The sequence below is a fragment of the Myxine glutinosa genome, chromosome 12 (genome assembly GCF_964187855.1).
Source record: "Myxine glutinosa chromosome 12, kmMyxGlut1.1, whole genome shotgun sequence".
Taxonomy (NCBI): domain Eukaryota; kingdom Metazoa; phylum Chordata; class Myxini; order Myxiniformes; family Myxinidae; genus Myxine; species Myxine glutinosa.
The window spans coordinates 16,676,641-16,690,475 of NC_136272.1; the positions used below are offsets into that span (position 1 = coordinate 16,676,641).

At 48.4% G+C, this 13,835-nt stretch overlaps 2 protein-coding genes across 3 annotated transcripts in view; both read right to left on the minus strand.

Annotated features, from left to right (window-relative positions):
- The window catches only part of LOC137438166 (adiponectin receptor protein 1), a 44,949-nt gene extending 32,341 nt beyond the window's left edge, over positions 1-12,608 (minus strand). Inside the window, exon 1 of one of the 2 annotated variants that reach the window (XM_078766520.1) lies at positions 12,362-12,608. The gene's annotated coding sequence lies outside the window, so the exon portion shown is untranslated. The remainder of the gene's footprint in view (positions 1-12,361) is intronic. The other variant, XM_078766519.1, reaches the window with a different exon arrangement.
- Positions 6,530-9,213, minus strand: LOC144888389 (protein FAM200C-like). The gene has a single exon (XM_078766249.1). It carries the CDS (start codon positions 7,547-7,549, stop codon positions 6,530-6,532), a length of 1,020 nt encoding a protein of 339 aa, XP_078622375.1. The 5' UTR covers positions 7,550-9,213.
- Positions 12,609-13,835: the final 1,227 nt, after the last annotated feature.

Genomic DNA, 13,835 nt, shown 5'->3' on the forward strand with positions numbered 1-13,835 from the left:
ACAGGTAAAATAGATACATATTGGTCCAGGAGTTGATTACAAGTTCGGCCCGCAGGTATAGCATAATTTCTGAGAATGGAGGGGGCAGGGGGGGCTGATGCAGTACCCCGTAAATGTAATAATTCAGCTAGGCTTTGTCCAAAGGCACTGTCAAACTTGTAAGTTTGTAGAGGGATTTTTAACGTAAACGAAATAATCATAGCAGATAAGACGAGAGCCTGGCGTTATCTTAACGGTTAAGGTGACTGGCTTGATTACTGGCGTGGAACCACCACCACCAGACACCAACGTAACATCGATCTCAGGGATCCGACAGTTTGTGTTGTGATGCAACACCCTGTCTGCGACGCACCAATCCGACAGTTTGTAGTCAGGTAAGGAATCAATCCCAAACGAGACAGTTGAAGGGTAAGTGCATGACCTTTGCACCATCTCATGAAGACATTCCTCAAACAACAATAGATAAGCAGCTTGGGATGAAGTTAAAATGCAAAGTTCTCCAGATAAAAGTTAATGGCTGATAAAAAATAAAAAAATAAAACTGTACAATGAATGTTGATCAATGACAATTCCATCATATCATCACATTCATGAAACCTGGTTATCAGAACCTGAAAAAGGAGGTGAGGTCACCTCACACTTCGAGCAACTAAAAACAAATAAATAAATAAAGAACGTGATGTGAGGGGCTGTTTATATAACTACAGTTCACCTGGTTAGAGTTCAAATCATTTCTGTAACTGGATTGTGTTTATGTGTTACGAGCTATGGAGTTGTAGCATATTAAAATGGGACATGTTTTACAATCTTACTCTGGGAATGTGCTTTTTAACATACAACTATAACGGCACCACTCGATAGAGTGCATACCTCCGCCAGGGTGAACAGTTTATGTTGTGTATCCCACCGATACGCAGGATCTGGATTTGGACCTGAAACAAAATATAACTGGCTTGCTCTTTCACCTAATCATCTCACCCCCCCCCCCCCCCCCCAATTTTAGTCATAACTCGTCCGCAACTTTTTAAAATATCATGTTATATATACATATACAATGCCTTCAGAAAGTATTCACACCCTTTGACTTTTTCACATTTTGTTGTGTTACATCCTGAATTGAAAATGGATTAAATTGATATTTTGTCTCTGATCTACACATAATGTCAAAGTGGAATTAATTTTTTTATTTTTCCAAAATAATTAAAAATGAAAAGCTGAAATGTTGTGAGTCAATTAATTATTCAACACCTTTGCTGTGACACTCCAAATTGAGCTTAGGTGCATCCAATTACCTATCATCCTTGAAATGTCTCTTCAACTCGATTGGAGTCCACCTGTGGCCCAATCAATTGACTGGACATGATTTAGAAAGAAACACACCTTTCTATATATACAAGGCCCACAGTTGGCAGTGAATGTCAGAGTAGAAACTCTTCCATGTAGTCCAAGGACCTGTTTGTAGAACTCTGAGATGGAATTGTGAGGAGGCATAGATCTGGTGAAGGGTATAAAACAATTTCTAGAGTGTTGAAAGTTCCCAAAAACACAGTGAGCTCCATCATTAGGAAATGGAAAGAATATGTAACTACCCAGACTCAAAGGAATATGGCCATTCGACCAAACTAAGGAACCGGGCAAGAAGGACCTTGGTCAGGAAGGTGACCAAGAACCCAATGGCCACTCAGACGGAACTATAGAGTTCCTTGGCTGAGATGTGAGAACTTGCCGGAAGGACAACAGTTTCTGCAGCACTTCACAAATCTTCGACTTATGGGAGAGTGGCCAGATGTAAGCCACTCCCGAGAAAAAGGGACATGACAGCACTCCTGGAGTTTGCAAAAAAGAAAAAAAGAGTCAAATACAGCATGAGGCAAAGGATTTTGTGGTCTGATTGGATGAAAATTGAACTCTGGCCTGAATGCAAAGCTCTACATCTGGCGGAAACAGTGCACAGCGCACCCACCTAACAACATCCCCACCGTAAAACATGGTGGTGGCATCATTATGCTATGGGGATGCTTTTCAACGGCAGGGACTGGAAGACTTGTAAGGATATGGGGAACAATGAATGGAGCCAATACAGGCAAATCCATGAGGAGAACCTGTTTCAGAGTGCAAAAGACCTTAGACTGCGGCAAAGGTTTACGTTCCAACAAGACAATGACCCCAAGTATACAGCCAGAGCAACACTGGAATGGCTTCAGAACAAGAACGTGAAAGTCCTTGAGTGGCCCAGCCCTTGAATTCCTTTGAGAATGAAATTTGCATCTAGATGTGCAAAGCCGATAGACATTTCCAAGAAGACTCAAAGCTGTGATCACTGCCAAAGGCGCGTCTATGAAATATTCAATCGGGGGGTTGAATACTTACGTAAGTTAGATATTTCTGTATTTCATTTTTAATGATTTCATTAAAATTTCCAAAAATAAATTCCACTTTGACATTATGGGGTATTATGTGTCGGTCATTGACAAAAAAAATAAAATCTTAATTAAACCCATTTTAAATTCAGGCTGCAACAACAAAATGTGAAAAAGTGAAGGGGCATGAATACTTTCTGAAGGCGCTGTAGTTTTGGCCCCTGTCTCTCAATTGTGAAGAATCACTTTAAATTCTTGGATCCGGATCCAGATCTTCATCAAAATCTAAGCAATTTGTCCTGGTCACACACCAAGCCTGTCCACCAAGTTTGTTGAAACCGGTTCATAACCATTCTAGATATCCTTCTCGCAAATAAACAAATAGGGTGAAAACAACCTCCATCCACCTTTGGCGACGGAGGTAATAAACACATTAGCAGTTGCTTGCATGTGGGACTTTGCAGGATCCGTAGTCGGGGAATTAACCTTGAAAATGTTGCCCCGAGTTTGAATCAATTGCTCAGACTAGTTGGAGTAGTTGTGCGTGAAGTGGCCCTGTCCCTCTTTTTCTTTTTTCTCTTCGTGCACATTGCAAGGATACACAGGCCACTATCACTATGAAGGCCGGGAGCAGAGTATCTGATTACTGATTAGAGTATATCTGGCCGGGAGAAGAGCAGCAGAGCATCAACCTCACCACGTTTCCAATGGTGGTAAATTTGCGCTTTGTCAACTGTTTGGAAAAATCTATTTAACACACTGGCTTAATTAACTTCGGGAATTCTTGAAAATGTCCAATTGTAAATCCAATGCAAAAGCCAAAGCCAAAGCAGCATTGATACACACATCGGATCATATTGTAGTACAGTAACCCAGTCAGGGGACCAAGAATAGGGTTTACTTTTACGACTTGCTTATTAATGATCTATAAATTAATATACGCAAGGTTGGCTTTGCAATATTTTATTTCCACCAATTGCACGAACCGAGAACTCCAATGTCAATATACGTTTTAAGGACTTCGTTTCCTGGTTTGGAAGCTTCTTCACTCATCTCAGTGACCTGCTTCCAAAGTCAAGTAAACAGTTCCGCATTTGTCTTTTTGCCGTCCTCTCTCCGTTTCGTATTGTGTACTCATTGCCATGTCTTTGCAGGCCTGTTTGGCTATTTGATTTTGTGCATCTCTTGACTAGTTAGGCCTTCCACATGTTCAACAGGCTTTCTTTCTCATTCATTGCTAAAAATATTTCCTCATCCTCCTTTCATTTGACTTGTGTGTTTTTTTTTTTGTTTGTTTGTTTTTGTTTGTGCGTTTTCTCAGATCAAGTTAATCTCGTCACCTTGTCAATCACTTCACACTTAACTAGAACGTCACTCAGTAGAGAGCATACCTCCACCTGGTTGGCCATATCACTCAATGGTGAAGAATCACTTAAAAAATTTGACTAGCCGGATCCAGATCCGGATCTTCACCAAAATTGAATAGGATTCTTCCTCGTCACACACACAACCTGTCCAACAAGTTTCGTCCAAATCCATCCATAACTTTTTGAGATATCCTGCTGTGTATCGTTTTTGGCCCTATCTCCCAATGGTGAAGAATCACTTTAAAAATTAAATAATTCTTATATCAGAATCCGAATCCGGATCTTCACCAAAATGGAATAATTTCGTCCTTGTCACATACGCTACATCTCTGCCAAATTTCGTCCGAATCCGTCCACAACTTTTTGTGATATTTCTTTCACAAACGGAGAAACAGACAGACAGACAGACAGACAGGGGTGAAAACATAACCTCCATCCACCTTCGGTGGCGGAGGTAATTAATGTTTTCGAGCAGGATATCTCAAAAAGTTGTGGGTGGGTTCAGACAAAATTTGGTGGAGAGGTTGGGTGTGTGACAAGGTTGAAATGATTACATTTGGTGAAGATCGGGATCAGGATCCGAGAATTTTTTAAGTGAATCTTCACCATTGAGAGATGGGGCAAAAAAAAACCGATATAAAACACGATATCTCAAAGTTGTCGACGAGTTATAACAAAAGTAGGTGAACGAGTTGGTTAGGCAACAAGAACAAGCGAATTAGACTTTTGGTTCAGGTCTGAATCCGGATTGGGCCTATCAGTGCGATACAAAACGTAAACTTGTCGCAGATAAAGTGCCATCTGATAGATGCCAGGTGTGGCGTATTCTATATTTACAAGTATGCATCTTATTTATTACGTTGAAACGCCCTCTCGGGGTCATTAGAGTTCAATGTAATTCAAATTTGTTTTTCACTGCCTTGTCCAGGAGCTGTGTGGTCATGTGACCAATAATGCTCGTGGTTCACAGACATGTCAATTGCTGTAAAGAAGAAGAAGAAGCACTTTGTTGTGTTCTCTTATTACTCCAGTTTCATCTGCTCACATTGTAGCCCTAAAATGCATAATAGTTTCACACCAAGTAACCAAGGAATAACAACGTTGTTCCCTGCCACCTGTAACTACATTGTTTTTTTCAATAAATGCAATGGAGTTCTGAAAAGCATCCGGTCTTTGCGGATGTTGTTGGAATGCTGTTTAATTGTCTGCATCGTCGTGCCGTGTCACTTGTGACGAGGACAGAATAGAGAAAGATTTATATATTGAATTCCATTGGGGGTGGTTGAAATGGTGAGGTGGGGGATTGGAAAGAGGAAAGGGGGGCTACCGATGTAAATGACAGCTGTACAAGGAATAACTCGGTCTAGGGAGGGCAACTCTGCCCAGGGTGTCGTATGAAGGAAACGTTTGTTAGACAGAGGGCATCTGGGAATGGGGTGGCAAGCTGTCAGGAAGATCAAGAGAAAATCCAACGACGTCTCGGGTGCCTTGTGGATCAAATGGAAAACGTTGGGTGTTGCATAGCTGGGTTAGTGGGAGGGGTGGTGGGATGGAGGGCAGGAGCAGATTTGGAGGGCATCGGCAGGGCTGGGGATGAAGAGGCAGGAGCAGACGGGATCGGGTTCAGTCCCTTCACGATAGATCGTCGCAAATGGGATTTTGCACCGGGCAGGAAGGGAACAGGAAAAACAGGAACGAGCAGGGCGATTTGAATGGGAAAGGGGGAAAAACATTCCGGAATCTGACGGTGCATTATTCCCAACACAATAATGTTGTGCGAGTTTGGATTCCTTGGGTCAATAATCCCTCAAAAGTCTCAGCAAACCAGACATGATGTTAGAATCCTGGGTCTACAGCAGTGGTTCTCAAACTTTTTTGGACTACCACCCCCTTCTGCCCTCTTGGACCGGCCCAATGCCCCCCTTGTCCTATCGTTCGTGGTCGGACACCCAGAACTTATGTAGATAGGAAGCAAAAATAACAGAAGCCAAATATTTTCTGAATAATATTTTACTTTACTTTTTATTTTATTTTGCACGACCTACAATGTTTCAGCAGAACAGGCCCAGGTGAGGCAAACTGGGAATCTGTTATCACAGGCCCAAATACCGTTAGTGTGAAGGGTGGGCCTGGTGACTCGGTGCGAGATTACGAACGTTTGGCTCCATCTCAGTGAGGTAGAGACGCAGATCGCCCCTCTTGGTAATGTCAAGGCGGTTTCGATACTTGGTCAGCAGCACCACCACGGCGCTGAACCCCCTTTCAACTAGGTATGATGTGGGGAACGCCATCAGCAGCAGTTCTGCCTCTGTACACATTGCGGGGTATTCGCCCCGCTCCAGAATCCAGAATTTGCCGTATTCATGCTGCGAGAATCTTGCCTTCGCCTCATCATCATTGTGGAGGTTGATAATTTCGTCCTGTAATTCGCGCTTCACATCTTGAATGTCACATTTGAATGGGTTGATCACCCATGCTGGCACCGACAGTTCTAGCATGTCTCTGAAACGCTGTTCCATATCTCCACGAATCTTCTCACGGTGATTGCAATAAACGAGCAGCTCTTCATCAGAAACAGCAGTTTCCTTTGCCAACTGTGGAAAGTGGTACATATCTCTGCGGCCGAGGGTTTCCCTGTGCAGAGTCGCCTTGGTTACGAACGGGCCGATCACTTTCTTTGCTTTAATCAGCGTCATATGGTCACCCTGGAGTTGTTTGTTGACATAATTCAGTGTACTGAATATGTCCGTGAGGTAAGCCACATCATGCTCAATCGCATTCACTTTCTCCGATAGCTCCGTATCAATTTCCGACAGAAACCCGACCACTGTTGAGGAAACAGGTCAAACAAGCGCCTTTGGACAACCATCGAACTTCGGTGTGCAACAGGAGCCGCTCGAATGCCTCATCGTTCTCCTGGCAAAGCTGACGAAACAGCCGATCATGAAGAGACACCTTGATTTTATTCACTGCTTTGATTACTGTTTGGAGTGATGTATGAAGTCTGGTGCTGAGAGCTTTTGCTACAAGATGCTGGCGGTACACAACACAGTGAATGGCGAACACGGACGGTACTTGGTTCTTCAGAAGCGTAATAAAACCACGCTGGCGACGAACCATCGCTGGTGCCCCGTCCGTCGCGCAAGCGAGAATGTTCTCCATCGGTATGTTATCAGTAAAGTACTTCTCCAACGTTTGGAAGATGGAAGAACCCTTCGTATCGGTCTGGAGAGAGCGGGCAAACAACATTTCTTCCACCATTTCCTGATCACGGATGAAGTGAACGTAGCAGAGTAACAGAGCTTCACTGTCACGCAAAGTGGACTCATCCAGCTGGATGGCGAAGTGTGTGCTTCTCAGCTCACTACACAGCTTATCTTCTACATCTGATGACATTTCATCAATCCGCCTGGCCACGGAATCATTGCTGAGCGCAATCGACAAGAGAACTGGATTCGGATCCTGGCCCATAACGGTTTTTATCACTTCCCCAACAGCTGGTTTGATCAACTGTTCGCCGATTGAATACGGTTTTCCAGATCTGGCGATGAGCAATGACAGCTTATACGATGCTTCCAGTCCTTTATCCACGAGCTTTTGGCTGGCTTTGAACATCGTCGTTACCGTGGATCGCTTCTCAAATTTCTCTTTCAGCGATTGGAAATAGCTGACCTCTGCGCGAGCCTTATCACTGTGCTTTTTACTCAGGTGCTCGCTCAGTCGAGATGGTTTCATTGCTTCATTGGACAGCGTGATACCACACAACAAACACATCGGTAACTGTTTGTTCGTCGGAGATGGAATGAATTGGAATGAATCCATACTTGATGTATTCAACGGAAAACTGACACTTTTTCTTTGAGGCCGACATCTTGAAGCCGACCGCACGTGAAGCTTTTTTGAATAACGAAATTAACACGCCAAAATGTCGAACGACTAATACCAGCGCTAACACTGACTGTTCATACCTTGCCCAATGTCTGTGCTGGCAAGGCCAGGCTGTAAAGTTGAACCAGGCACGTTGAATAGTCCAGCACGAATAGAGTGTATTATATCCCGCATAAAAAGATTCTTGCAAGCCGATTGGTTGAAATGGCACCACGTGACAAAAATTAGTGTTGTACTATTGGCCGCCAATGCCAATAGTATTTCGCTGGTGTCATACACTATCATGTTTGTTGCATGAGCATGTATGGACAAGAAAATACCTACACGACATCAGCGAATATGTGATCATAAAAACCATGCGAAGGGGGAAAGAATGTGGTCGTTGATTGGATGGCCAATTTGCCGAATGGCGCCGGGTAACCTGTTCAGACTGCAGGAAGCCCAATGAGCGCTCCAAATCGCCGCTGCTCCTCTAAATCGCCAGTGCCCCCCAAATCATTGCCAGCGCCCCCCTACCACCCGTGCACTCTCGAGCGCCCCCCTGAAAGTTCCCAGCGCCCACTGGGGGGCGGTAGGGACCACTTTGAGAACCTATAGTCTACAGGAATAACGTAGGACGGCACTCAGGAGAAATGTGACAAGGTGTGCATGGCATTCACAGACAGACTACGAGTTACATTCGTCCTAACATCACGGAAAAGAAAACGTTCATGCCAAACTACAACAGCCACTGTCAATGACTTAAATCCCGCAAAATGGAACACGTGTTTGTCAACATGCATACCTGGTCCACAAGTCCCTTTACCCCATGTCAAGAGGAGTTTTATTGTTTCAGGTGAACAATGGTTCTCACATGGATCCTCTAGAATGTCTAGATATTTAACTGTAATATGTATGTGCGCAAGTATATATGTATGTGTGCGTGTGCGTGTATGTGTACGTGTATGTGTGCGTGTATGTGTGCGTGTATGTGTGCGTGTATGTATGTATGTGTGCGTGCGTGCACAAAACTAGATGAACAAGTCAATCTCTTTGATTTATTCTCACAACTAAGGAAAAGGTTTGGGCCTAAAGGGATTTGTGGAAGACCCTGTACGATGAGTGCACCCAGTTCACAATAGATTTAATATTCACGAACCAAAGTCACTTGAACGCAACCTGACAAGTGCAGGATGAATCTGATAAGTTGAAGTTATAAACTCATTCTCATGATAACCAAAGTACAAGAACGTTACCCAACCTCCTCTTTCGATGTGCTTTGTGACATCCATAATTTAAGGTCATCGTTCTATTTGACTATCAAGTCCTTACACAAGCTTTAGTCAAATATTAAAAACAAAACAAACAATTCCACTACGGATGATCCAAGAAAAATGGGGTGACAGGGAGAGGTGAGGAAGTGTGGAGAGAGGGTAGGGAGAAGGAATGGGGTAAGAGGGGGTGTGGGTGTGATGAGAGAGGGTGTGGGGGAAGGGGAGCTAGGGGGAGGGATGTGGTGAGATGGGGTGTGGGGAGGAGGAGTTTGAAGAGGAGGATTTTTCGGAGGAGTGCGTGGGGTTGGGGGTGTGGGGATGCGAGTATAGGGATGGGGGTGTGGGGATGCGAGTATAGGGATGGGGGTGTGGGGATGGGGGTGTGGGGATGGGGGTGTGGGGATGGGGTTGTGGGGATGGGGTTGTGGGGATGGGGGTGTGGGGATGCGAGTATAGGGATGGGGGTGTGGGGATGGGAGTGTGGGGTTGGGGGTGTGGGGATGGGGGTGTGGGGATGGGGGTGTGGGGATGCGAGTATAGGGATGGGGGTGTGGGGATGGGGGTGTGGGGATGCGAGTATAGGGATGGGGGTGTGGGGATGGGGGTGTGGGGATGGGGGTGTGGGGATGGGGGTGTGGGGATGGGGTTGTGGGGATGGGGGTGTGGGGATGGGGTTGTGGGGATGGGGTTGTGGGGATGGGGTTGTGGGGATGGGGTTGTGGGGATGGGGGTGTGGAGATGCGAGTATAGGGATGGGGGTGTGGGGATGGGAGTGTGGGGTTGGGGGTGTGGGGATGCGAGTATAGGGATGGGGGTGTGGGGATGGGGGTGTGGGGATGGGGGTGTGGGGATGCAAGTATAGGGATGGGGGTGTGGGGATGGGGTTGTGGGGATGGGGTTGTGGGGATGGGGGTGTGGGGATGCGAGTATAGGGATGGGGGTGTGGGGATGGGGGTGTGGAGATGCGAGTAAAGGGATGGGGGTGTGGGGATGGGAGTGTGGGGTTGGGGGTGTGGGGATGCGAGTATAGGGATGGGGGTGTGGGGATGGGGGTGTGGGGATGGGGGTGTGGGGATGCAAGTAAAGGGATGGGGGTGTGGGGATGGGGTTGTGGGGATGGGGTTGTGGGGATGGGGGTGTGGGGATGCGAGTATAGGGATGGGGGTGTGGGGATGGGGGTGTGGGGATGGGGGTGTGGGGATGGGGGTGTGGGGATGCGAGTATAGGGATGGGGGGTGTGGGGATGGGGGTGTGGGGATGGGGGTGTGGGGATGGGGGTGTGGGGATGCGAGTATAGGGATGGGGGTGTGGGGATGGGGGTGTGGGGATGTGGGGATGCAAATATAGGGATGGGGGTGTGGGGTTGGGGGTGTGGATGCGAGTATAGGGATGGGGGTGTGGGGATGGGGGTGTGGGGATGCGAGTATAGGGATGGGGGTGTGGGGATGGGGGTGTGTGGATGGGGGTGTGGGGATGGGGGTGTGAGGATGGGGGTGTGAGGATGGGGGTGTGAGAGGGGAGGGGGTTGTGGGGAAGGGGTTGTGGGGAGGGGTATGTGGGGAAGGGTATGTGGGGAGGGGTATGTGGGGAGGGGTATGTGGGGAGGGGTATGTGGGGAGGGGTATGTGGGGAGGGGTATGTGGGGAGGGGTATGTGGGGAGGGGTATGTGGGGAGGGGTATGTGGGGAGGGGTATGTGGGGAGGGGAATGTGGGGAGGGGATGTGGGGAGGGGATGTGGGGAGGGGATGTGGGGAGGGGATGTGGGGAGGGAGAGGGGGAGGAGATGTGGGGAGGGGATGTGGGGAGGGGATGTGGGGAGGGGATGTGGGGAGGGGATGTGGGGAGGGGATGTGGGGAGAGGGATGTGGGGAGAGGGATGTGGGGAGGAGGATGTGGGGAGGGAGAGGGGGGGATGTGGGGAGGGGGATGTGCAGAGGAGGATGTGGGGCGGGGGAGGGGGAGGGGGAGGGAGATGTGGGGAGGGGGATGTGGGGAGGAGGATGTGGGGAGAAGGATGTAAGGAGGAGGATGTGGGGAGGAGGATGTGGGGAGGAGGATGTGGGGAGGGGGAGGGGGAGGGGGAGGGAGATGTGGGGAGGGGGATGTGGGGAGGAGGATGTGGGGAGAAGGATGTAGGGAGGAGGATGTGCAGAGGAGGATGTGCAGAGGAGGATGTGGGGTGGGGGGAGGGGGAGGGGGAGGGAGATGTGGGGAGGGAGATGTGGGGAGGGGGATGTGGGGAGGAGGATGTGGGGAGAAGGATGTAGGGAGGAGGATGTAGGGAGGAGGATGTGGGGAGGAGGATGTGGGGAGGAGGATGTGGGGAGGGGGATGTGGGGAGGGGATGTGGGGAGGGGGATGTGGGGAGGGGGATGTGGGGAGGGGGATGTGGGGAGGAGGATGTGGGGAGGGGGATGTGGGGAGGGGGATGTAGCTGTGGGGAGGAGCTGTTGGGAGGGGGTTTCAGGAGAGGGGTTTAGGGAGGGGGGTTTAGAGGAGGGTTTAGAGAGGAGGGTTTAGAGAGGGGGGTTTAGAGAGGGGGGTTTAGAGAGGGGGGTTTAGAGAGGCGGGTTTAGAGAGGGGAGTTTAGGGAGGAGGTGTAGGGAGGAGGGTGAGGAGAGGAGGGTGAGTAGAGGATGTGGAGAGGCCGTGTGGGAAGAGGGCCTGTGGTGAGAGGGTGGGTGGCGAGAGGACGTGTGGCGAGAGGGTGAATGGGGAGAGGGTGAGTGGGGAAGGGCGTGTGGGGAGGAGGCGTGTGGTGAGGGGCGTGTGGTGAGGAGCGTGTGGTGAGGAGCGTGTGGGGAGGAGGCGTGTGGTGAGGGGCCTGTGGTGAGGAACCTGTGGTGAGGAGGCGTGTGGGGAGAGGGCGTGTGGGGAGAGCGCGTGTGGGGAGAGGGCGTGTGGGGAGAGGGCGTGTGGTGAGGGGCGTGTGGGGGAGGGTGTGTGGGGAGGCGCATGTGGTGGGGGGCATGTGGTGAGAGGATGCTGGAGGGAGGGATGTGGTGAGTGGATGTTGTGGGTGTGGTTGAGAGGTGGTTTGGAGAGGTGTGCGTAAGGGGGTGTGGAGAAGGGGTGTGGAAAAGGGGTGTGGAAAAGGGGTGTGGAAAGAGATAACATCAAACCGAATTTAGTACCACATTAACAACTTGTTGTGTTAACCTGAGTAAGTGGTAAGGGGGAGGAATGGTTGCATTAACCTTGAAAGGAAACAGAGAGGTGCAGAGGAGGGATACGTAATAAATAGACGACTCCTTAGTCTATCACGCTACCATCAACCAGATTGATAGTGTTCTTTTATTGGGGATACGAGTGAAACAGGTGAAAAGGTAACAGGTAGCGAGGAATGAGAGACTTCGGGGAAATAAATCATTCGTGAAGGAAAGAACATTTGTGAGAAAACACGGAAATAACCAAACAACGTATTACAGGAAAAAAAAAAAAAAAAAAAAAGTCCGAAACTCATCGAGCAGCGACGACACGGCGTCCACTTACGCTCCGCAGACTTCCTCCGTCGCGTCGCCGTTACGAGTGCAGCCGTTCAAGTCCGGAGAGTAACGAGCGATTTGCTTTCACTCACAAAATGAACCGAACACTGACAAATGAAAACAAGGAACCCGAAATCTCCACAAACCGCCAACGACACCAATCTCTTCAGGCCCAGCGCGACATTGTGCCTCACGTGACCGTCTCTCAGCCAATCGGAAAGCGCATCTCACCACGCTGTCTGGCCAATGGGTGTGGGCGAGGAGAAAGACGAGGGGCGGAGCTACGACCCCTCAGGTCCACGTTCAATGAACAATTTCCCGGTTCTTCTTCACGCAAGACAATACGAATGCAAGATGGGGAAGCAACGGCGGAACGAAGCCGTGAGCATATGACGTCACAATGAGCACATTTCAAAACCCATTGTCCGCTGATACAGTTTTCCCTTGAGCTATTGCAAGTTAAACGCCCGTGTCGTTGATCACAAGTTATTGTCCATCCATTGGTGTCTGTCAACGGGACAAGTAGCAAACCCGAAGTTGTATTACGGTCACGCTTTGCACAGATCGCAGATCTGCATCCAACACTGACTGTGGTTAAAAAATTAATTTCTGCAAATGTATGTAAACGTCACAAGGAGTTAAAAGCGACGTCAAAAATAAAGCTGCCGAACCACGTGACCAATGACGTCATCAGACTTTCTTTCCTGACCAATTTATCCCAAGCTCAAGAAATTTCATACTGATCTGATCAAGCCTTCTACTTGTCTATTTATGACGTCATAATGAACGCACCTATAATTAATTATAAGGCATCATCATTAACATATGTTATTGCCCACGGTGAGTACTTTACAACGAGCTACCTTTCATAATTTTCCATGGAGCGGTTTTGGAGATTTGGAGGTTTTTGTTTTTTTTTGTATACAGAATCGAGGCTCGTGAAAGAGCTAACATTTACTTCACAAACAAATCAACCAGACAAACAAAATATATAAAAAGAGGGAGCGGAAGACAAGATGGGGAGAGAAGGGGAAGCACACAAACACAACATTTGAGAGCAGGGAGATGTGTGGGAGGGAGAGGGCTTGGGGGGAGGAGACGTGGGAAGGGGGGGGGGGGAGAGAGAAGTATAAAACACAAGGACACCAAGGACTTCCTGGACAGAAGTTGGTATTTCAAAAAAGTGGAATTGGGGTGAAATTAGCGGGGGTAGAAAAGATCAAGGTTTTGGATGGGGGAAGATAAGAGATGGTGGTGAACAGCTGTTTTAAAGACCTGGAGGGTGGAGTGGGATTGAAGAGAGTGAGGGAGTTTGTTCCAGAGGTGGGAGAAAAGAGGAATGAAGGAGTGAAGGTGAGCAGAGAGTCTTGATTTTGGCAGTTTGACCATAAGAGGGTTGCTGGCAGATCTTGTGCGACCTGTAGGAATATTTGAGGGACAGAGCACAGACAGGGCTGGGCGGGCAAGGCCGGAGAGGAGTC